General features: G+C 40.0%; 2 protein-coding genes across 3 annotated transcripts; one reads left to right on the forward strand and one right to left on the reverse strand.

Moving 5' to 3' along the window:
- Window positions 1-94: 94 nt before the first annotated feature.
- TMEM43 (transmembrane protein 43) lies at window positions 95-10,714 on the reverse strand. 2 transcript variants are annotated; one of them, XM_072346953.1, is made up of 13 exons: window positions 10,568-10,714; window positions 9,786-9,935; window positions 9,029-9,163; window positions 8,812-8,906; window positions 8,629-8,678; window positions 7,076-7,145; window positions 6,450-6,520; window positions 6,166-6,287; window positions 5,484-5,558; window positions 5,303-5,404; window positions 3,722-3,839; window positions 2,571-2,780; window positions 1,070-2,241 (listed from the first exon to the last, which is right to left on the reverse strand). In XM_072346953.1, the coding sequence occupies exons 1-12, from the start codon at window positions 10,577-10,579 to the stop codon at window positions 2,578-2,580; spliced, it is 1,203 nt and encodes a 400-aa protein (XP_072203054.1). In that variant the 5' UTR covers window positions 10,580-10,714; the 3' UTR covers window positions 1,070-2,241; window positions 2,571-2,577. The 2 variants fall into 2 exon arrangements, with proteins under 2 accessions (XP_072203053.1, XP_072203054.1); XM_072346952.1 differs by having other exon boundaries at window positions 95-2,780.
- A 69-nt stretch (window positions 10,715-10,783) lies between these two features.
- On the forward strand, window positions 10,784-18,613 carry CHCHD4 (coiled-coil-helix-coiled-coil-helix domain containing 4). Its single transcript, XM_072346954.1, has 3 exons — window positions 10,784-10,952; window positions 12,667-12,765; window positions 17,447-18,613. Exons 1-3 carry the CDS (start codon window positions 10,931-10,933, stop codon window positions 17,740-17,742), a joined length of 417 nt encoding a protein of 138 aa, XP_072203055.1. The 5' UTR covers window positions 10,784-10,930; the 3' UTR covers window positions 17,743-18,613.
- Window positions 18,614-23,223: the final 4,610 nt, after the last annotated feature.

The raw sequence follows: 23,223 nt of genomic DNA on the forward strand, positions 1-23,223 counted from the left end.
TATCTATCAGGATTCTCTCATACAACTAAGCACTATAAGAGTGCTACTTCAAGAACTCACAAACCAGGTCCCAAGATACCACAGAATTAATGTTAAAGGTCATCTTTTTGATTTATTTTTTTTACCATTGACTTCTAAAACAAAAACACTGAGTTTGGTGGGTAGGCATGATTGTATAGAAGACTTCAAGATCAAAAAAAAAACCTCTCACATAAAGTGGTAAAACTGCAGTGGACTGGAGAGGATCAGTGGCTGCACAGGGTATGTTACAAGATGAGTACTTTGAATGCAGGGATCTAAGTCCAGTTGGCATCAGTAATGTTTCATCTGCTTCAAAAGGGAGCTGGAAGCAGCTGTACCACAGTGAGTCAGCACTTCCTAACTTACTGGACTTACATGCATGAAGTTATGAGTTCAGCCAGCTCTCTCAAACTAAGCGCGCAAAAGATGAGAGAGTAAATACAATTTAAGGAAGAGCAAAGCAGAAAGGAACGGGTATTGACAAGCAGATACACATTCTGACAGAGCAGGCTAAGCAGGCAAGGAACTGCTTCAGTTGGTTTGACAGAAATATTTGTATACATGCAATGAAACAGAGCTATGGCTCCATCTGGATACCTACACTCAGAAACATTATGTTCTTTGGTTTTACACCATTTCTGTGTGTAGATGAGCATGTAAGATGAAAGTGTTCTACACTGCTGAATGCATAAGTAAGCCTCTGCTAAAAAGCAAAAATAAAACCCCACCTGAATCCAATCAAGTTGAATGACCATATTTCTCAGATCTTATGGAGGGAATGAAGCTACTGTTTCTTAAGTAGTAAGAGCAAAGAGGAGTAACACCACTGGCAGGCGGTAATCAGCCTTATCATTAATCACATAGACAAGATAACAGCTGTGAGGTTACAGGTGATACAAAACCCAACTGCACATTTGCCTCCACCAACAGTGGAAAACTTGTTCATCCAAAGTTACAAACTAATCCTCCACACACTTGGATGTTGTTCCTGGACATGAAATAAGCAGTGCTTAAAGGTAATGAAAAAGCCTACAGACCAACCTTCTGAAAATTGTATTTTATTAAATATACAAAAAGCACTTCCATAGAAAAACTGCACCTTCATCTCCCATATGCGAATGCTGGTTAGTTTCCTGCATCATTGGTAGAACAGCTATTCAAAACTTCTGTTTTTCTCCCCCAAAGGAGTGCATGGAGTAAAAGTCACAGAGCAGCAGATAGGGACTGCCCGGGGTCACTAACAGGGATCAGCTTCTTGCCCTGCATCTCACTGTTCACTCACTACTGCTGCTTTCACTAGCAGAAAGGGTGAAGCTAGACCACAAGAATGAAAAGAATTAAAGATAACTGAACGTATATGAATTACTACGTCTCAAAATGTTTATGATTTATAAACCTGACCTCTAATGTGGTAACATTTTTAGGAAACATTAACCTGAAGATACATAGAAACAGGTTTCCTTTGGTATGGAGAATACAGTCATAATTCAGCTTCAAAATGCATTCACTGAAGACATTATTTTTGTACTAAATTATGTTTACTTACAGAAGGAAAAACACATTGGTAGGGCACATCTGGAAGCCAAACTAGCTCCCTAGAGAGACAAGGTTGCCTCTAAACTCAAGAACTATTTACAGAAACAAAGCCTGTAAGCTTGAGCTATTGCAGCGCTACAGGAAGCTGTTGTAACACGATATAAAGCTCAAAATTCAAGCTACTACGTCTATGAAATCTAACCAAGCAAAAATGTGTTCATTATTCAATCTCATGGACGTCTTATTTTTAAAATTAAAGACGAGTGACCTCTGACTACCTACTCAAATAAGGGCAATTCAGTGTTTTTAATAGAGCTGTAGCATTCTGGGTGCTTAACCAAGGACAGCTTCAGAGACCCTTTTAAAAGTTGAAGAAAGTCATTGCTTTCTGACATATCTTCCCTGCCTCAGAGCCCTGCTAACCTGGACACCTGAGATTCCAAGCTACTTTCAAAACCTCGAGCTCAAAAGCATAAATGTTACTGAAGTATCGTGTCAAAAGTTGTTTTTCCTTTAACAATTCACTTTCAAGTAGTTTAGCCAAAGTCGTACATGATTGTACAAGTGAGAAAAAGCAGCAGAAGGGATTGTCAGAGGCAGGTACACACACGCATTTCCTAAGGATTCCACATAAGCCCATGTGATGAAGCTGGCACTTCGTCCATAATATACAAGGTGCCCCACCTGCCAATGAGAATTTGCCAGTTCTCAAATCCGGGTGAATTAGTAAGAGGTGAAAGACAGACGGTACTTTTACACTGACTTAAAATGAATACAGATGCTCCCAAATGTTTTTGTTTTCTTTTTCCTGAACTCGGTGTCACTGAATTCCTACAAGCAGCATTCTATAGTAATCTTGTTCACAGACAACACGTTTATCAACAGCCACACTCAAAACCCCTCTCCAAATCTTGGCTCACAGTGCTGAAGCACAATGTACTGTAAGCAATGTAACCAGAACAGAAATGCACATAAAAAGCTTCTAACCAGGATTTAGTGCAGAACCCGAGTACCTCTTTCTCACTGATGCTTCTTTGGTGGAATACGGGATTTTGCGACCACGATTGGAACTACGGAGAGCAATCCGATCAGCAAAGCCCAGAGAGGGCGGTAGAAGAGCCAGCCAATGGAGATGGTCAGCAGTGACAGTGAGCTGGCCACGCAGAAGGCAAAAGCTTTCAATCCAATGTTAACAAGATCTCGAACAACAGGAAACCAGTCCACTGTGGAAAGAATTAAACAAGGGATAAAACAGTTGATCATCATTTATTTACAAGGACTCCTTGCTTACGTCTGGGATTCGCACCAACTATTGTGATCAAGAGGCAGACTCAAGTTATCATAAGGGCACTGGAAAAGGCATTTCAGGAGAGCATCCTCAAGACATTTGATAAATAAGTAACATCTAAGACAATAGCATCCTCATCTCTTTAGACAGGAAGTAGTGCAAAATTAAGTCTGAAGTCTTATCCAAGGCTTATGAGGTAGCACAGACTATTAGTCTTGCACCTATGGAGCAAGTTGAGGGCAATGAATATTTGCAGGCTAAAAGCAACTTCTGGCAATAATAGATCTTGCAGTTGCCTGCATACAGCCAACAATAATAAAAAAAATATGACAGTGCGCAGAACACCAAAGGAAATGATAGCTTTGATGTTCAAAGTTTGAGGCAGCATCCTATTTTTCTGTAAGCTCTTATTCCAGCATTCCTGTAAATTAAAGAGATAACCAAAACTTTCTTTGCAGCGCTCACAGTACTGCAGAATACAAAGGCAGGTTATTACATAATTACTAATTAAGACCTGTTGAGGGGAGACCACCTGTATGTGTGTAGAAAGTGGGTGGACTGCAGAAGCTAGAGCCAAGACTTGAAAGAACAAGCCCAACTTGTGCTCTGGCTTCTAATTTTGGGTAGCACTGGGATGGGAGCTTCTGAGACTGGCGGAGAGGTAAGTGGTTGCTTATCTTCACAAAGCAGCCACGCAGTGCTGAGCTGCTGTTTACCTACAATTCCTACAGTGACTTTCAGACTGAATCCAACCAAGGATCAAAGAAACAAGATTCCTTCTGGCCTTCAAATAAATTCATTTCACATGTAAGCAACATAGGATGATAATCTGTACAGTGTCCTATTTCTGAATCATTTTAGCTGTCACCAACCTACCCAAAGTGTAAACAATCCGGGTCATTAGGCTGATGCCTACAAACATTGCCAGCCATCCTGCTGCACGGAGGGCCCAGGTCTTCATAGTGTTACTCTCATGCTCCTTCTGAAACACCTCCTGAAAGCAAAAAACAGGCTGCATGTAATGATGCTTAAGTTCTCTTGAGATCCAACTCTTTCCAGTACAATATAAGAGCAAGTCAGAGTCAACAGTAGAAGATACACTGGAGCTCATTCCTCAGGGCCTTTTTTACATCAACAGCCAAGCACATTACACAAGATTTCAAAGTGCAGCAAAAAGGAAAAGCTGCATTTATTTAAATTAAGACAGCAAGACATGTATCCTCAGGCACTCTCTGTAACCACAAGCAGAAAGCACAGAGTTTCAGGGCTCTTTATTGTGGAAAATAAGACTGCAGTAAGTACATGTAACATGAAAGAAACACCTGATTTTGTTATGATTGCAGCAAGACAGAACAGGCAATAAGATCCACTGATGGCTGAAGGAAAGGTGCATGAAAGAAAACAAGCAGCATGCAGGAAAGCAAAGATAAAAGGTACGTGTACATTTCTTAAGGCACTTAAAGCACCTATTTGCAAAAATGCCCCTCTTCCTCTATAAAAAAAAAAATACACATACAGATGGCTAAGAAATAAGAAAACACTCACAGGAAAGATACACAAATGTCTGCTTGACAACTTGTACGCCTGAGGACTCTATAATTTATTCACTCTTAGTTCATTTCCAATTAACTAAAACTCTAATTAATGAAGATTCAGAGCTCACAGCAGAGAGCTGATTCTACTGCTGCTCCCTTTCAACTTGGGGGAAAAAAAGAAAAAAAAGCCTTTTTGTCTGCTTTTGGCAGATCCTGTAAATTCCTGACATCTGGGACTTCTACAGCAGGGCACAAAGCAATCATTAATGGAAATCAATCTACTAAAAGGAGTCAATGAATCACTAAATTGCCTGAGCATGCAGGATTTACTGGAGCATTATGCACTGCCTGAAGGTTCTTTCTCAGTCAGAGTAGCAATAAACATTTCAAACAAGCCTAAACTCTCTGTTAAGAGAGGCTGAAGAGTGGATAGCTCCTATGATTTGTCTAATTAAAGCCTGATTTTTACTGTTTTTGTGTATAACCTTTTCAAAAGCATATATTTGTGTATAAGTGGGAGGCTACAAAAAAATCAAATCAAGTCAAAATGAGAAGACAAAGGAACAGTTCTTAGAGCAAATGATATTCAACAGCAGCAACACAAGCTGACTTATTTTTTTAATACAGTTACTTTAGTCGTAGCTACCTCTAAAAAGGGAAAGAAGAACAGAAGTAACTATAGTCAAATTATATACTGCTAGCAGGTGAAGTACAGCTTTTTGCAGCAACACAAAAACATGCAGAAACTGGGACAGAAAACACAGGCTATAATGCTTTGAATTAGATATAGCACAGAGAAAAGACAAAGTTCACATCTCCTCCTCGGAAACAGGTCTGAAGAAGAATTAAAGCTTATTCCATGTCTGCTTCTGCACCACTATCTGCAATTTCAACCCTTTACTGACACGGTGTGATATCTTACCTCTACAGAGAGATCCCCAGAGTAGAGAATCTGGAGAACATCTCCAGACTTGGTGTGATATGGAACGAGTTGATCGCCTTTCTGCCGAGCAATCACAGTCACCTTAGAAGAAAGGCAAAGAATGTTACTGGTTACTGAGTTGGGGACAGAGCTCAGATAACACAAATAGCTGAAGATCTACCTTATCAGGTGAACCCAAATGGGGGTCATGTCCACTCAGACCGGCATAGAAGAATGAGACACGAAGGTCTCCCACCTACAAATAAGAAGAATATTGGAAATCAACAGAGAAAGATTTCTTTACAAAGGAGAATTGCAGGAAAGAAAACTCTTCATAGGAACACTTCTTGTATCATCACTTGTCTTGAACATTTGTGGCAAGCCAGAGGATACCATGTAGGACAGCCAGGCTGCATTTTTTCTGGGCCTAGCTGATAGCCAAAACAAGACAGCTAAGATGTTTCTTTGCAATATCCTCTCTGATTTAGCTGCAGGAACACTTTAACATCAAATAAATCCTACGTTCATCCCTGCAATTTAATGTTTTGGCAAAGAAAGGCAGGCAGCACTAACTGGCAACAAACTTTGTTCTCAGTAAGGCAGAAGTAGAAACCACCTCCCAACATCATCTTATGTTGTTCCATCTAAAAACAAGGCAAACAAAAAAAGAAACAAAAACAGAAAATGAAGGCACAAGCAGGATCAGAAGCTTCCAGCAAGGGAGTCACGCTTATTAATGGTCCTGTCCTACGTGATGCTCTGCACTCCAATTTTTACATGTTTAAAAAGAAATGGGACATACCCCAGCTTTCTTTTTTCACACAATAGTAATTGCTGCTTTGGGTTTATCTTTCTCATCTTACTTCTGGACGCCTGGGGTTCTCGCTGTGGTAAAAATAATCTCCTCCCCGGGTAACATCAGCATGTGGATCCTCAAGGTGTGCCAAGCTCAGCTGCTTGAAGTCATCAATCTTATCCACAAGGCCTAAGCAGAACAAAGAACCAAGCTCAGGTTTGGTGTCGAACAGCCAGTTTTTGCAGGCTGGCTTCCTGATTATCACTTGTAACAATCACCATTGTAGAAATAAGTGTAGTTTGCAGCTCTACTGGAATAAACAACACAAAGTCAGTATAAAGTAATTCTTACCTTTGGAAAGGACAAAGCTGCCAACCTGGACATTAGGAGAAACAGCAGTAAAGGACTCCACAGCCATAGCACTGGGGAACAGAAAGAGCTCTTGATTAGTTCCACAATTATGATCAAACTACTTCTTTACAGTATTTGATATAAAGCACATAAAAGGTACCGTGTCAAACATCAGGATTAAACTCAGAGAATTAAAGTATATGTGGGCAATTGCTATAAATAAGCCTTAGTTCATACACTCTGCCTTAGAAGAGCAGCATGCAAGTGGTATGGCAAGCTTGTGGGATGCTTGCTATTCTCACTCTATTTTTAACAGAAGAACTAGCAACAGACTAATAAAAGTAATAAAGAAAAACCCGTTCAGTTCTCCCATACACAATCCACATGGTCCAGCTGTAAAATAGCAGCCTGATGTAGAGCCATTACTAATAAGCAGTATTCCATCAGGAATGTTGGATTCTGGCTGCATTAGGCAGCTTTGAACTGCTGTCTCAATTTCTCCCAACTACAAGAAGACAAAGAGTTTCCATCCACTTTGCTATGTCATGAAGGTTTGTCATTGAGTTCTCATCATCAGTCAGATACACTGACAGAACCCAGAGGGACTGTGCTAGGTGGTGAATTACCTAGGATTTTTGTGTCCTATTTCTCGATCAAAATTCCTGCTGTTCACAACTTCGGATTTCCATTCAGTATCTAAGGAAAATAATATAAAGGTTGAGAAGAGAGCAACAACTGCCACTCAGATCTTAGTTACCGATGACACCTCTAAATCAATGAATCAGTTCCAAATTATACTCTTTTTTTTTTTTTTTTTTTTAAATCAAGGTACACAATGGGATAGTCTATAATGATACTTAAATCTGACCTCCTAATATATTAATGATGAGTGGCGGGACTAAGACATAAAAGACCTTAGGGATAAAATTGTAACTCAGCATTGCATGGTGGAAGGTTTGCTGTTGGCGTTTTCCCTGATCAGGCTTTAATTCCTGGCTCCTCTCTTAGGGAGCAAGTTGAGAGTTCTGCCAGAGCTAGCAGATTTCAGTGTAGTCAAGTAAGACAGAAAAGATACCTACATGCCACTGCATAGCACTGCCTCGATTCAGGCCACAGCATCCTCTCCACACCCCCAGAGCACATTCCTTATAGGCACAATTAGGTTTTTTGCAACTCCTACAAATCTAGAGTCCCTTTTTTTGAGCAGTCTCTGTACTAAATACAATGCTCTATGCTTCCAGGGAGGAGAAGAGATGAAGGAAGAGAGTTTGGCTAAACAATGGAGTGGGGATCACAGTCTAGTGTACCAGGTTTATATGTCAAGATTTTTGTAGCTGTGTGGAGGGCTGCAGGGGTGGCATATGTGGTGTCCCCACACTGGGGTAGGGAAGAAGAATGAGGAGTAAAGAGTAGTGGGTGACTCTAAACCCACACCCACACTGCTTCCTGCCTCACTTAAGACATCAAGTGCAACCTGAAGCAGTAACTAGGGCAGAGATGTCTGGAGTGACTCTGAGCCTGGAAAACAGTGGGAACAACTGTGTTTTGCTACTACCCAAATCACTAATTAAGTATTTAATTTTGTTAACAATAGGTACCTGGTAATATAAAGACTTCAACTGGACACCAGTTCTGAGAGCATAGCTTTTAATTGCATCTTTTCTTTAATGGCTGTTCCTCATAGCTCACGCCCACCACTAGCTTTGCTCCTTAGCTGTCTCTGTGCTGCACGGTCTCATGCTTCACTAAGCTGGAGAATTCTTATTATCACACCCAGAAATCACTGCACACCTACATTACATGTACATGGGCTTTAGTTGTGGATAAATGAAGCACAGAGAATAAGCTCCAGAGATACAATGACTCAGAGTATTTTTCCACCATCAGGTAGATTAGAACTATCCTCCCAGTTCTCCTCCTGCCAAAAATGCATTTGCCAAACACTGCAACACACATCAGAAGGTGCTGGAGGTTTTCACTAGCTCATATGAACACTAAAACTCTCAAAACGCTGCCATTTGGCTAAACAAACATAACATTTACTTATTTATTTATAATAGTTTTCTTTCTCAATTTAAAAAAAAAAAAAGATGTTTTTTCAAGAAAATCAAGATAGATATACAGGAAAGCCCAAAGTTTCACACATGAAAACAAAAGGATTTTCTGTCGATCAACTTACTATACGAGTACTTTGTCTCTTTCTTGATCTCACCATTTTCTTCATACTCCCTGTAAAGAAAAAGAGTGAAACAAGAAGCAAAATAGCACACACACAAACCAGCTCAATGCAGAATACATGTTTCAACTGACCCTGTTAATACAACATTCCTATAAACAACTTTTAAAGACCTGTTTCACTCACCTGGAATCTTCATATTCTACCCACTGGTACATTTCCACTTTGCGTTTAAGCTTGACAGCCTGGATGGACAGCCCATAGCTGGGATCAAACAAAGGCTATTTGAAATATAAAGAAAACACAAGTCAGTAGGAATTAGTGAGGTATCTGTGAGCATTTCAACACTCCAATCCCTCCAAACTTGAAATTCTCCCATATCCAAGATGCTAGCTTTACTTACCTTTGCTGTGCTCAGAACGCCTGCTAAGTGCACCAGACTCCCCTCATTCTGTTGAGATACCCTGTGAATGTTGTCGAGAGGGATCACAAGAGAAAGTCCCTCGTCAAGAGATTTAGCTGTCCTCAAAGCTCGTCCCTGTAGTCACGAAAAGCAAAATCAAGCTGTGGAGAATCAATGGCACATCATTATCTTATGAAAATAGTAGAAGACAAGTGATCTGCAGACCCCAAGGACTTCTCAGACATTCATCATCTGAAAACACACTTGAAATTCACCATTTTCCTCCAAGTCTAAAACCAGAACAAGGTGACGAGTAATTAACACCCTCACTTCTGCAACACTGAATGAGTTCCTTTAACAAAATCCTAACAGCACTAGAAATGAATTCCCTATGTTACCTCAAGATAGAGACAGAAGAACTGAACATGGCTGGCTTGTTCAGCTTCTTTCTATAGCACTACAGCCTCTTTCCCCAGGAGCTCATAGCTTTGGGATCTTTTTCCTCACCATACACAGCCATTGTTTCTATTATGCACTGTTCCACAGCAAGAACATCTACGGCTCTGTGATTTCATTCTTACATCCCAAGAATAAGCATCAGCCTCACCAGATGCATTACCCTCTTTTCACTGATGAAGTAATACAGTCATTTCCGTGACCCTATACCTACAAAACTAGTTGAATGCCACCTTGGCATTACCATTTTAAAGCTGTATATAAACACTGATACACTTACTTCAAGCACTTAAACACTTACTTCATTGGTAAAGAGAAGGTAGAAGGACAGAAGAAATGTCCCAAGTCCTATAAGCATGCCTCCAGAAGTCTCGCTGAGTCTCTCCAGGAACCCTGGCTTGGCCTCACTGGTGATTTTGACATGTTCTTTTTTGCTTCCTGTGTCAGAAAACTGTTGGAGATAAACCAAAAACGTAATGTTGGTATAAAAGCAGACAGTCTGTTTTGAAAGGAGCTTTTTATCTTTGCTAAACTGCTTCACCACTGCTAAACTGCACCACTTGAACTGGAGCTGAACCTTCCCACACTTATCAAATGCCTTGTTGTAATTTTGACATCAGAAACACAGTCAGTAAATAAACCTTAACTAAGGAAAACAATGGCTACAGCAGTGGCAAAGCACATCCCTTCACACATCCTCCAGTCTGTCTCTATGTTCCCTATTTGGTATCCACACCCAGCAACAAACTGAGTAATACTCCCAAATTCCAGACCAGCTACAGCACAGCTATAAATACCACATTTTGATCCCGAGCGCCAGCACACGCTGCCATAACGGCACCTTGGGGTGCTAGAAGAGCTCTGAGAACAAACTGCTCTCACTACGCCGGACGTTGCCACCTCAGAGCACCAACAGCTCTAACAGGGTGTGAGGCGCACCACAGCTCTGCGCTGTGGGTAGCATCCAAGCAAGCAATGGCAAGCTAGTGCGGGCAGCGAGGGGAGAAGAGGCGAGACCCCTCTGGAGGAGCCAGGCGAGACCTGACAGCTGCTCGGGATCCCCCGCAGGAGCCTCTCACTTACATTCCTCGACATCTTCGGCCTCTTTCCCTCACAGTCCGCCGGCGACAACCGCTCAGCACCAGCCGCACCCACAGCCCGCCGCTCTGCCGCGGTGCACGCCGGGACACATGGGACACATAGTCGCCACCGGAAGCACGCAAAGCACGCCGGGAGCTGTAGTCTCGGGGAGGAGCTCAGGGTGTGCACTTCCGGAAGTCGCAGTTCAGTGTGTGTCCTTCCGGAGGTCAGGGGTCACGGCGTGGAGTTGCGCGGCGCTGCGGTGGTGCTGGAGGAGGAGGAGCGGAGCGGGCGGGAAGGGCGCGGGACGGCGGCGGAGCCGGTCTGCGGGCGCACCGAGCGTGAAAGGCGGCGGGCGGCTCCGCCATGTCCTACTGCAGGCAGGAAGGTGCGAGCCCGGCGTCCTCTCAATGTCACGCGGCGCGGTTCTCCCTGAGGCGGGGGGGGGCGGCGCGGCTCGAAGGGCGGAGAGGCGGCCCCGGATTGTGTGGTGTTGGGCCGCGCTCCTCACGGCGGGCGGGAAGCGTTGGGGCGGGCCGCATGAAGAGGCTGCGGTCCAATGGGTCGGAGCAGAGCCGAGCCGGAGTCCTGTTGTGCTCCCTGAGCCGTTAGGTGCTGAGGCAGGCAAGGCGGCGTTACTTCTGTGGTGATGGGGTTATATGTTAACGGTGATGGTATTTCATCCGTTTCTGGTTCATTTCATGTGAGAAATCCCAGCTGTTCTGCGCTGTAAAGTTGGCTGGGATGCCACACACGGCTGACAGAGCTTCCCTTTCAGAAAGAATCCAGGTTTATTGATCTTTTACACGTGGTGAAGGCGTGACTGAATGCAAAGCAAAGGGAATTACTGGACGTTTTCTGGTGGAGGTCACGTTGAAGGACAAGAAGATGCTAATCTGTCATGTGCTTTGTCATTGCAATGGCCTTTCTGCATTTGGAGTGTTTGGGGTGCTCGTTCTGAGTTCTACATTCAGAAGAGTTTCAGTTAGATGTTCTCTTCTGCTCGTGTCTGCCTTAAAGCAGTTTTTTACAGCCTTACAGAGCTGTTGGGAAACATTGCCCTGGTTGCCAGGCAAGCCTTTTGTTTTTTTTTTTCCCCCTTCATAACTACTTTGTTAAATCAAGAGTGACACAAGAGCAGGAGGTACGCCCTGTTTTTCTGCCCTTGGTGATGTTTGCAGCACCTTTCAACACGGGCTGCTCTAGACCGTTAAAGTGCTTTTTGGTATTTAATTGACACAATAATTATAAACTATGGCACGACTTTGTAATGGAGGCTGCTGACCTTAATGAGTGTCCTGCTGAACGCTTCCTGTAGCTCAGGAGAGTTTTTCCTTTCACTTTTGGTCCTTTTTCCATCCAGCCCCTTCAGCTGAGTTTGTTCTCCTAAGAGAGCAGTAGTTTCAAATGGTTTCAAAACAGCTTTTTAACTTTGCAATTCAGTGAATTGTACAGTGATTTACGGCTGTTACAATACTTTGCTGTGAAAAGAGGAACTCTAGAGCGAAAGGATTTGGTAGTTTCTGTATATTCTAACATGTAAAAATGGGTGATTTGTTATTATGTAATGAGTGCTTTAAAAGAAGACTTCACAAGCTGTTTTATGTTCACCTCATCCTCACTTCCTTCCTATATAACAACGTGCTGTATCTTTAATAATTAGTTTTAATAATTAGTTTTTTATAATTAGCCATAATTAGTTATGACTTTTTCAGTTCCTATTGGATATTGAGAATAACTTCCTACAGTTACATGAGTGTGGTACAAAGACAATGGGATCCGTTTTATTCGCTGTTCTAGATAAATTGCTACTCAATCTTTTTAAGCGCAGGTTGTTTTTCTCTTAGGCCTTATTTCCAGGTCTTTTATAACTTTCAGTACCTTCCCTATGAATACTTTCCCAGTTCTCTTTAGACACATTTCCCTGTGAACCAGCAACTTGTAATTGAAGGTGCTCAATAAGAAAAGTAGAATTCATTCAATATTAACATCAGGGCATCATGTTGAGTATCTCGTTACTGTGTTCTGGTCGGCCACTTGGTGAATTATTTACTCAGTCTCAGCTTTTCCTGATCTTTTGCTTATTTTCTTCTACATGACAGGAAAAGACAAAATTATCTTTGTGACTAAGGAGGACCATGAGACACCAAGCAGTGCTGAGCTGGTTGCAGACGATCCAGATGACCCTTATGAAGAACAAGGTCAGTAGCAGAACTGAATGGGAGCAGAGATTGATACACCTTGTATGTCGTATTCTAACAATATTAATTCATTTTTAAGGACTGAGCTGGTAGGACAATGGTTTCTGTAAATAAACACTTTATTCAGTAAACTGAGAAAACTGTATAGTAAAATATACAGTCCGACTCCTCCCAGTCTTAAGTTCCAAATTAGGACAGCACAAATGATGTACTTTTCAAATGTGTTTTCTTTTTCTTTCCAAGTCACCTGTTCACGACTTGTTTTAATTAGCAACCAGAAATATTCAGGAAAAAAAGTTGTCTTTTCTTGTATTAACATACTTAGAGCCATTCTCATTGTCCTTTTTAACTATCTTAATCAACTTCAGTGCCATTTTCAGAGTGGATGGGGGGGTGAGTTGCACCTCCACTGTCATTGCTAGGAGTTTGTTGCCTGCCTCTGTGCAGCACAAGTTGCCTAACTTGGCAACCTCTGAGTATCCAATTTAATATAAATTATATGTGAATGATTTACTCTGTACTGTACAAGTGGCAAAATAATCAGTAACTGGTGATCTTTTAATTTCATGACAGGTAAGTTCAAATTACACCTCAAGTTTTCAATGGTAATTACAGTTCTCACACAGAGTATACCCAACCTGCAAATGAACTAGGAGACTTAAGAGATCAGAATATTTCTGGATGACTGGTAATATTTTGGTTGCATAAAGCATATTTTAGGTTATTTCTAATGGGTGAAATATCTTGTTTCCTGTCAGGATTAAGTACATTTTACCCACATTAATAAAATGTTCTGAATATCTGAGAATTTGGATTTTTTTTTCTTATTTCCCTTATACACTATTTAGCCTTGTCATTTTGTGTGACTGCATTGCTTTCACATCAGCTGAGGCTGGAATTTTCTTAGAAACTGGAAGCAAGGGGTTCTGTGACCCCCAGAGGGCAGTATTTAAGCACAGTTTAGCAGCTGTGTAGCAAAGGCATGCTTTGCTTGCTGATGTAGTTTTGATTTATGTCATTAAAATAACTGTGTTTTCTCAACTTTGTTTCATTAAACATAAGCTTCAGTTGTACTGTAAGTAAGATAAGAAAGAAGACAATTTTCTCTCTATAATAGCTGATGCAATACTGGCTGTTCAAGCTTTGCAATAACCTTCACTGTCTTTTTGACTATGTGGTAGGGTTGACAGGTTGGTAAGCTGACAACCTTTAACATACGATGAGAAAAAATGTTTTTCCTGTCTCCACTCTCTCCTAAGTCTTCCCCATGTGCCTGTGCCTTATTTCAGGAAGATGCTGAGAAGCTACAGTTTAATACCTGTCCTTCAAATCTCCTATTTTCAGGGAAGTTTTGTCACTGAGATGCCATGACTAAACTGCCTACTTGATGGAAACAATCTCTGCTTTGGGCTTTAGCATTGTTTTTGTTATGGCAGTGGTGCTTCAGCTGTTGAAAATTTCACAGAGATACTAAAATCCAAGTGGTATTTGTTACTGCCTTGACTTGGGTGGAAGATGAAACATGCAAATGGTTTGTGGACAGCAGTGTCTGAAGAGGCATAATTTGAAAAGTATTTACTCTGATTTGTATGGTTTGAAGAAATTTAGCAAAATCTGAACTTTTAATTCCCATCAGATGAATTTTAAATCCATTATTGGTCTGTTAAGTGAAAAAGTAATGGCCTCTAATGATCAGATGGCATCATTAAGTTCACAGTTGCTTTTCTGTGCTTTCCTGTTTCCTCTGAAAAACAGGAGACTGCTTGCAAAGTAGAGGAGGAAAGCCTTTTTCTCCACATCTGGAGAGCATACAAAGCCTTAGAGAGTTTATCATTCACTGAACTGTTAAGTCACTTTGTGTGGTGTATGTATGACTAAACAAAGTAGCTTGCTGTTTAACAAAGTAAATGCATACATGCAGGCTGTGTTGATCTTACATGTTGTGGTCCGATTTTACCTGTCTTCCTGCTTATAATTATTCACGGTCTTTCTTTGGGGATAATAAAAGTATTGTATTCTATTAACAAAAGCTGTTGTTCTAGCAACAGCATGTGGGTGTGTATTGGTCCTGGAACTAAAACAGCTATTTTTGACACCGGATTTTAAGATGAAAGAGTGCCTGTCTCAGATCTAACATAATACAGATACACGCTATGAAGATTGAAAATTGATTCTTTTGATGCCTCTGAAGAGGGGTTTCTCTCTTTTCTCTCTTTGACACCCTGTCCCAAATTGCTCTTTCTCTGGTTGTACATATGCAATGAGTTCTGTGATTCTGTGAATATAGTGTATTGTGCCATTTATCTGGGTAATAAGCTAGTAAAAATTACAGGAGCCACTTCCTACTTGCTTGAATGACTTATTAATTCATTCCTCATATGTGTATTTTGCTACATATTGAAAGGCTGCGTTGAAGAATGAAGGTGATAGTTCTTTTTTATTGATTCTGTCTTTAAAATGCGTTAGATCATCTTTCTAAACTGTAGAAGAAATAGAAAGCCAGAAGCAAGTTAGATCAGGGACACCTTGCAGTGAAATTGTGTAACTATATGATTAAGAACAATAAACTCTGTGTTTAAATACTATAATAAGCTTATTCTTAGCATGTGGTTAGTTACTGCCGTGTTTTAAGGGCTCCCTGAAAACTTCTCACTTGAACAGCGTCAGGCTGCAGTGCTGCAGATCAGAACAATTCACACGTCACAGAATGAGCCACATCTAATGGGGGAGAAAATTGTGGGCAGGAAGGACATATGGGCAAAACATTCTAGAGTGTGTTGAATTGCAGAAGCTCCAACTCGTGGTTTTTATTTAAAAAACAATTGGAAGGGGCTTTGTTGTGTATAAAGTCACAGACAGACCATTCTAATTTAGCTTCTGCTTTAATAGAATGCTTGACTTCCAGTGTTCCAAGTTTTGTGGCATAATCCACCGTAACGTCTCTCTTGATCTTTTCTACTGTACAGTATGCAGTATGGTTAAATAGATTAATCATGTAGATATGCCAGAACCTTATGTCTTCAGTAGTGGTGATGTGCTGTTCTTTCTGTTGGAGCCTTTTTAATCTGTAAATATTTAGTTAGGTATTTTTGCCATGTTCTTGTTTAGCATCTGGAATTAACAGACAAGGAGACTTTGAGAAGTCTATTTTTTGTTGCTGGACCACTCAGGAAAACCTGTGCTCTATTTCCCTTGGGAGAAAATAAAGTTGTATTGTGTTCTCTTTTTCTAATTCCGTGCTATCCATTATGAGATTTCTGCAGCCAAAACAGGAATATGTAGAGTCACTTCAACCTAAAAGTTGTAAAAGAAAAGAAATGGAAAAGGCTGACAAAGTAGGTAGGCTCAAGATAGCATTTTGAATTGCAATATATCTCCAAGTATGTTCTAACTTGAAGGCCTTATTTCTGGTCTTGTATGTTATATGTGTAAGAATTTAAAGTAAAAGATCTCCAGTTTTCATTGCAATTACAGTTTATAAAATTACTTCTAGATGTAAATGAAGAAGGCAGTAGTGAGATTTGTGCATGAAAAGTGGTCTTTGTTATCATTACAGGTGTGATAGGGGAGTTGGCTGAAAGTGCATATAGAAAGTGCATATTAAGTGCACCTTAAGCAAAGACAGTTGCCGTCTTCCCTCTTCTGTGCTCGTCCAAATTTATTCTAGTTGTCTTATTTTCGAGGTTAAGTCTTGAAGTGTTTTCTACAAAGGACTAGTAAAGCAAAAACCCCAATTCTTTTAAGAAAGAGCTTAATGAATGATCAGATGTACAGAACTGTTTTTTATGACTGGTGATGTTCCATTCAATCCTGCTTCCTATGTGTATGTCATCTTAGGCTGTGGATCATTGGTATGTAAGATTTTTAGTGGAATATTTGGTATATAATATGGAAGAAACTTTTACCAGTTGAATAGTGGGGCTTCATTACAGGAAGTAGAAATGCATATATTGACATAATGGCATATGGTTCTGGTTTCATTCCTGATACCAACAGATTCTAGAAGCTGAGAAAGAATAGGTTGTGTGAGATCAGCAAATAAATGCTAACCCTAGCCTCAGTGTCCTATGATGTAATCAAGTGGGTTTTCTTTCCCAGGTGCAAATACCAATGAATTATGACTCACTGGATCAGTGGCATTGAGGCTGCATTTCAAAGGAGGGTTAATTTGGAGAATTAAAGATAGTAATCCTGTCCATTGCAGACTTGTGATTTAATAGATAAAGTTTACTTTAAGTGTGTTCTTACCTCAACTGAAAGTTTTTCTGTTCTGGATTTCCTGCTCAAATTTTGGGCAAAGGTTCTGTGTTAGTATTCCAGAGTTCATTTAAAACAATGAAAAAGCATTCATTCAGCTTGATTCGAAAGAATTCTAATCTTAATACAGGAATTAAGTTCTTATATTACGTGATTTTAAGGCCTGCATGCCTCTCGGACAGAGTCTGGCAAGAGGAAAAAGATTTAATTCAGACAAAGATATAGAACTGTTCTCACTTGTGCCCAAAAATGGATCATAAAGATCAGAGAGAGAAGCAAACAGTCCAGGAAATGGAAGGTGTTTTGCACTCCTGAAGCTACAGAACTACTATGGTATTCTTAATACTTCCTAGCAGCTTTCATTGAATGTAATTAATTTATTGGAGGGAGAGCTTAACTTTACTTCTCTCTTTTATTTGTTCAGGATTGATATTGCCCAATGGAGATATCAATTGGAACTGCCCATGTCTGGGTGGAATGGCTAGTGGTCCCTGTGGGGAACAGTTCAAGTCAGCCTTTTCTTGTTTCCACTATAGCACAGAAGAAATAAAGGGATCAGACTGTGTGGACCAATTCCGTGCTATGCAAGAATGCATGCAAAAATACCCAGATCTTTACCCTCAAGAGGATGAAAACGAAGAGAAGGAGAAGTCAAACAAAGATTTGGAAGCTACTCCTGTGGAAGATTCTGTTGCCAAAGAGGAGAAAGGATCTAGCTAATGAAGATGCAAGGAGGCTGTTGTCTCCATTTCTCATTTTCAGAGATGCGGACTTCTGCAGTATGTCTGTCTTCTGAGTTGTCAAGAAATGTTTCACCATTGTTCTGTACGCTGTATCATAGTAAATAATTTATTGTGGAAGGAGAAATCTCAGTGTGACAGTCTTGCAAATAAATACTGCAAAAAGCACCAACACGTGTGTGCGCTGTGTAACCTGTTACCAGACACAGTTAATACTCCATCAGCTGTTTTCACACATCAAGTTCTCCTTGAGTTTTGACTTGAATAATCTCTTTAAATATATGCAGCTGTTAACAAAAATCCCGTTAGTGTACCAGGTCATCTTCATTTCAGTATGTTCTGATCAGTAGATGTTCTTTAGTAATGCTTTCTGTTCTAACAGAGATCACATTAAATGATTATTTTTCCTTAATGACTTTTTTTTGGCACAATAATACAGGACGTGAAAATGACCTAAACCTAAAATGTGTCAGATTAGATTATGGTTACATTTTCCTCACATCAGTTTAAGGTCTGACAAAAAAAAAAAACGCAACCAAAAAAACCCCAAAGAAATGTCTGATTTTGTTTGCTTTTAAATCTTGATAAATGGTTGTATGACCATTGATATAAATGAGTGGAAAGAATGTTGATCATTAGCTTTGTTTTTGTCAGTTTGTCAGCACAGTTTTTGTTTTCCCTTAGTTAAAGCCCTTCGCTATTTAGACAGGCTCTTGGAAAATACTTTGAGAATACAGTGAAAATGTCACCTGGTGTAATGATCTCAAAACAAATACTGTGACTTAAATACATATTAAAAAGTAAATACTTTTTATCTTCATTGAGTGCTGTTATTTGTTGTTGTTTTTTAAACTAAGGCTGTTTGTATTTGAGATGTTGTTCTTCACTGTAAACAGACTGAACAGGGTTGTGCATTGTGAAGATCAATTGCTTGAGTTTTATTCTGCTCCCATTCTTTTCTTCCTCATGCCTCCCCCAAAAAAGACATTAAAAACATAAAGCACTATCATTCACATTATAGAGAAGCTGAACAGCTAGTGAACTATGTTGGAATTACTTCAGAAATGCAAATAATTTAATAGCCATTCAGTATAATTTAATGACTGTGGATAAGGAAATGCTATATTTTTTTTCTTTCATTGCAATCCTTGGGCTATGAGAGTTACACTACAAAACCAGTTTTCCCAGTGGCTTCAGTATGTGTTCATTGCAGGTTCTCTTTAAGTGTATTCATTAACTTAACCAAAGTATAAAACGGTGCAGGCCCAGTAAGTGGAGTAATGTTTAAATGCTTGCCTGTCTTGGCGGGCAGCAGTCCTGAGTGTTCAGAACCATCATTTCCTTATAATGTTCTGGTGTCTTTCTTGGATAAGTTATTTCTGAATGTTTCCAAAAGTTTGATGGAAATTTCTCTTGAATTCTAACACCTGTATGAGCCATTTGTATTTCAGCACAGCAGTTGGATCCTTAAAAGATATATATAAGAAAGAATTGGGTGGCTGACAGCTCCATTCGGAGGGGATGGATAGCAGGTACTCTCAGCATCTCGCCCTTTAAAAGAAAGTGTGACAGAACTTCTCACCGTGACTCTTCAATGCACGGGAAAACAAATGCCAAGTTAACCTGAGTAAATGAGCACAAAAGCAGCAGTGATAAACCTTGGCACAGAGGCAGTTGGACCATGAAAATGAAATCTTAGGCAATCAGATAAACACCGGGCACCAAATACAAAAAAAAAGTCATATACACTCAAGCTTTTGGTTGTTCAAATGGAAATCCAACGCGTTATTTGTGAAGAAGCAAGAACAGTTTGTGAAGGGATACTCTGTTCTAAGAACTGTTTGACTTCTATTTTTTCTGCTTTGCTTTTCTTTCCCACGTTGCCTCCATGCTCTGCAAGTTTGGGATCTGTCCTCTGTAGTGAGTACTTCTGGCATCTGTGTACAAATGTAAAATGCTTGCACTTCAGTAAGAGATTAGGAATTAGAAGGCAGATTATGTGTAAATACATATTTCCACTTCTTTGCTTTAACCATATATAACATATATATGTTATATAACATATATAACAAATATAACATACATTCACATATATATGTGTGTGTGTGTGTGTATGTATGTATATTTTGCTTATAAACTGAATGCATTGGTCTGTATGCAGTTGCAGCCTAAAATCAATCAGTGGTTATTTTAGTGCCTGGTAAAGATGATAGAATTTCTGGCAAGCTTGTGAAATAAGCAGATAAGGTTTTTTTTTTTCCCCTTTTTTCCCCTTTTTCTGGATACAAAGCTATTTGGAGCTATACAATGCTGTCTTGTTCCAATGTATTTCTTAGTTGCATATAACTGATGTCTCGGTTCTGTCTCTGCCATGAAGGAGTGAGTAGTAGATTTAAATGGCTTTGAGAAATCAGTTGCATGGGGTTCTAGAGGTATTATACACGTGTTACCCTGTACTACTTCTATGCGTCAGGTCAAGAAGGATTCATTGGAGGGAAGATTTCAGTGTAATTGATCTTTATTTAATTCTCTGCCTCAGTTGCTCTCTATCTTAAAGCAAAACAGCAACAGCAACAAAAAACAAACAAACAAAAAACCCTAGATGTGTTAGAGTTTTACTTTGCTGTGCTATGCTGTCTCCGTTTCAAAGCTCTGGCTTTAACTAGCGTTCAGTAACCTTCCTGCAGATATAACCTTGTTTCAGATATGAAAGTGACCTCTGTTAGCTTTGCTCCCTGCAGCAGCAATACTGTACATTGGGGTGTCAAGAGGGAGATGTATATCTTGCAGTTTATTTTAAGGATGGTTACATCTGGCGATCTGGCAGGGCTGTGCTGGAAACAAGATCTAGATCCTATCTGGTTCTTACTGAGAATGTCCTTGTTAAACCTTACAGCAATGTCTCCTGTTCATCTAAAACACTTATCTGATCACATGTCAATGAATCTCTTTGAGGAAAGTTGCTATCTAAATGCGTAGAACCTACTTTCTTATTCCTAGGGAAGAAAAAAGGGTAGTATATGCTTCTTAGACTCATTTTACCTCTCATTGAAATTCTAACGCTGTTCGTGTGGGACAGTGTAGAGAAGCTACCAGCAGTTTGTCATTTATTCTTAATCAGCTCTATTCACTGGACATGACTTCCTTTTGTAGAACAGTACTAGCCTGTCTGCTGTTGTGGGTTTTTTTAACTGCTCTTAACCCCTCCAGAGCTGATGTTTTTCCTGACAAGAGAAAAGATCCCCCCAGTAAAGGAAGAGTGAAGAAATGTAGTAGTGGTTATATCATTGATGTTATTGTTCTTTCCCACTAATGCAAGACTTTACCTAACGTTAAACTATTTAAGATGTCAAACCACGTGTTTTATTTTCTGTTGAATTCATAGCTCAAGTGTGAAGTTATGAAGTCTTGTTTTTCATTCTGGACTAATTCTGATTGCACAGGGGAAGGGTAAGATGATAAAGTTCCAGTTCTCCAGCTGAGCATGGAAGTAAAAAAAGCTTGTCTCTCAAATGCTGGTGTACCTTGATACTATGAAGATCAGTAAATAGGTCAAAGACTGCTAAAATAATGAAGAATTAGGTATTATTAAATGTAGTATGTAACTGCTCTTACACACTGAGCATTTCAGACAGTTGCTATTAACATATTAATAGCATTAGTAAAAGCTTGCTTTGGATTTTGCACCCATCGCTGCCAGAAGCACACGGGCTTATGATTATAGAGTACCCTGTGCATTCAGCCAGTGGTTCGAGCTGGAAAGGCCTTTTCATGCATTCAGATCTACTGAAAGTAGCCCCACGCAACACACTAAAATGCTTGGAATGTTGTTTAATTTTCTGCCATTTGCTGATTTAATTGAAATCATTAAACAATGGACCTTTTGTCCTGCTTGTTACGGGGAGTGCAGTCTCTGTTGCTCCTTGATACACAAAAAGAAGTTTTTTGCAATTGAAAGAAAGTAAACTTGAGGTGGCAGAGGTGGAATGCATGGCCACAACTGCCTCATGTAGGACTGATTTTCTTCCACTTGCTACTAACTTTTCCTTCTTCAAGAACCCTTGGACTTTTCTTGGCTTCTTGATTCTGTATGTTTCCTCTAGTGGATCCCATGTTCTTTAGCTTAAGTCAGGAGGCAGAGCCTGAACGGAAAGGCAATCTCTAGTCATAAAACAAATGCATTTTGTAAAAAACAAAGCAAAAATAGCATGTTACAGACTAGATTTAATAAATCAGTGAGCAGCCCATTCATGGAGGCCCTGTTACAGCCAAAACAAAGAGCACAGGAAGATCTGTACTGATTGCACATTGCAGATTAACTGGGATGCTGCACTGATTTTGAAGGATAATTGGACATAGGATTTGCTGTACTAAATCTGATGATGGGTCCTGTTGATTTGTTTTTCTTAAAAGGACATTTCCCTTATGTGTCCTAAGAAGGTGAAAGAATCCACCCTAAATATGCTCATTACCTTTCTTAAAGTGCTGGATGAGAGAGAGATGTTTAATTTCTACATCTGTGCTTTCTAAGCTTTCTCTTGTTGCTTAGTGTTGCTGCTTCCACCCTGTTCCTTTTCTGCGTTGTCTCCTCATACATTCCCAAATAATGCTTTCTTTTCATCCCCCTACAGGCAGTCACATTTCTCCTTACTGGTGTTGGCTCTGTTCTCTATTCTGGCCTATGGGGCCCTCACTTCTTTCTCCCTGGGACAGAGCGAAGAGTCTGAAAATGAACTAGGTTGGATCCAGCTGGTATTGTTCTCATTTGGTACTGCATGGGACAAGTAAGGTTGGCAGAATTTGACAGTCAGATTCAGAGCTTGTAGTTTGCATTGCTAGTGCTGTTCTGTTTCAGAATCAGTTCTGTTTATAGCCATTGTGTTTCTGTATTAGGAATGTACATGTTAACAGGTATTACCAGCACAGTTAAAGATTGAAATACCCTCAATGCTTGTGATTTTTATTGATTTTTTTTTTTCTCACAAAGAGCCAAATTACAAATTAGTTGGTATTTTCAAAGCTAGGCTTTACAGTTTCTCAAATGCAGAGAGCTGCAGTTCTGAGAATCTAGGCTACCAGAGTCTGTTCTGTATGTTGTCCCTGCGCATTGGTGCTGAGTAGCAGCTCTGTGTCAGGTATAGTGCTTCCATGACAATAATGTAATCCAGGACTCAGACTTGTGCATTTGGAAGTGGTACATCGTAACATTTCTCATCACAAAGCTGTAAGACAGAAGTGGGATGATGATATTCATCATGTCATTTCTGTGTCAAAAATGAAGGTTAGGCCTTAGAGGTACAGTTGTCTCAATAGAAATACACAGCTAAGATAAGAACTTATTAAAGTGCATCAGTGAGTAGGACCAGGTATTATAAAGAGTTGCAAAGATGCATCTCTGGTGACAGATTGGGTTTAGTTTTAAGCATGGGAACCAGCAAAGCAGACCTCTACATTCTGTCAC

This window comes from Excalfactoria chinensis, chromosome 12 (assembly GCF_039878825.1).
Source record: "Excalfactoria chinensis isolate bCotChi1 chromosome 12, bCotChi1.hap2, whole genome shotgun sequence".
NCBI lineage: Eukaryota > Metazoa > Chordata > Aves > Galliformes > Phasianidae > Excalfactoria > Excalfactoria chinensis.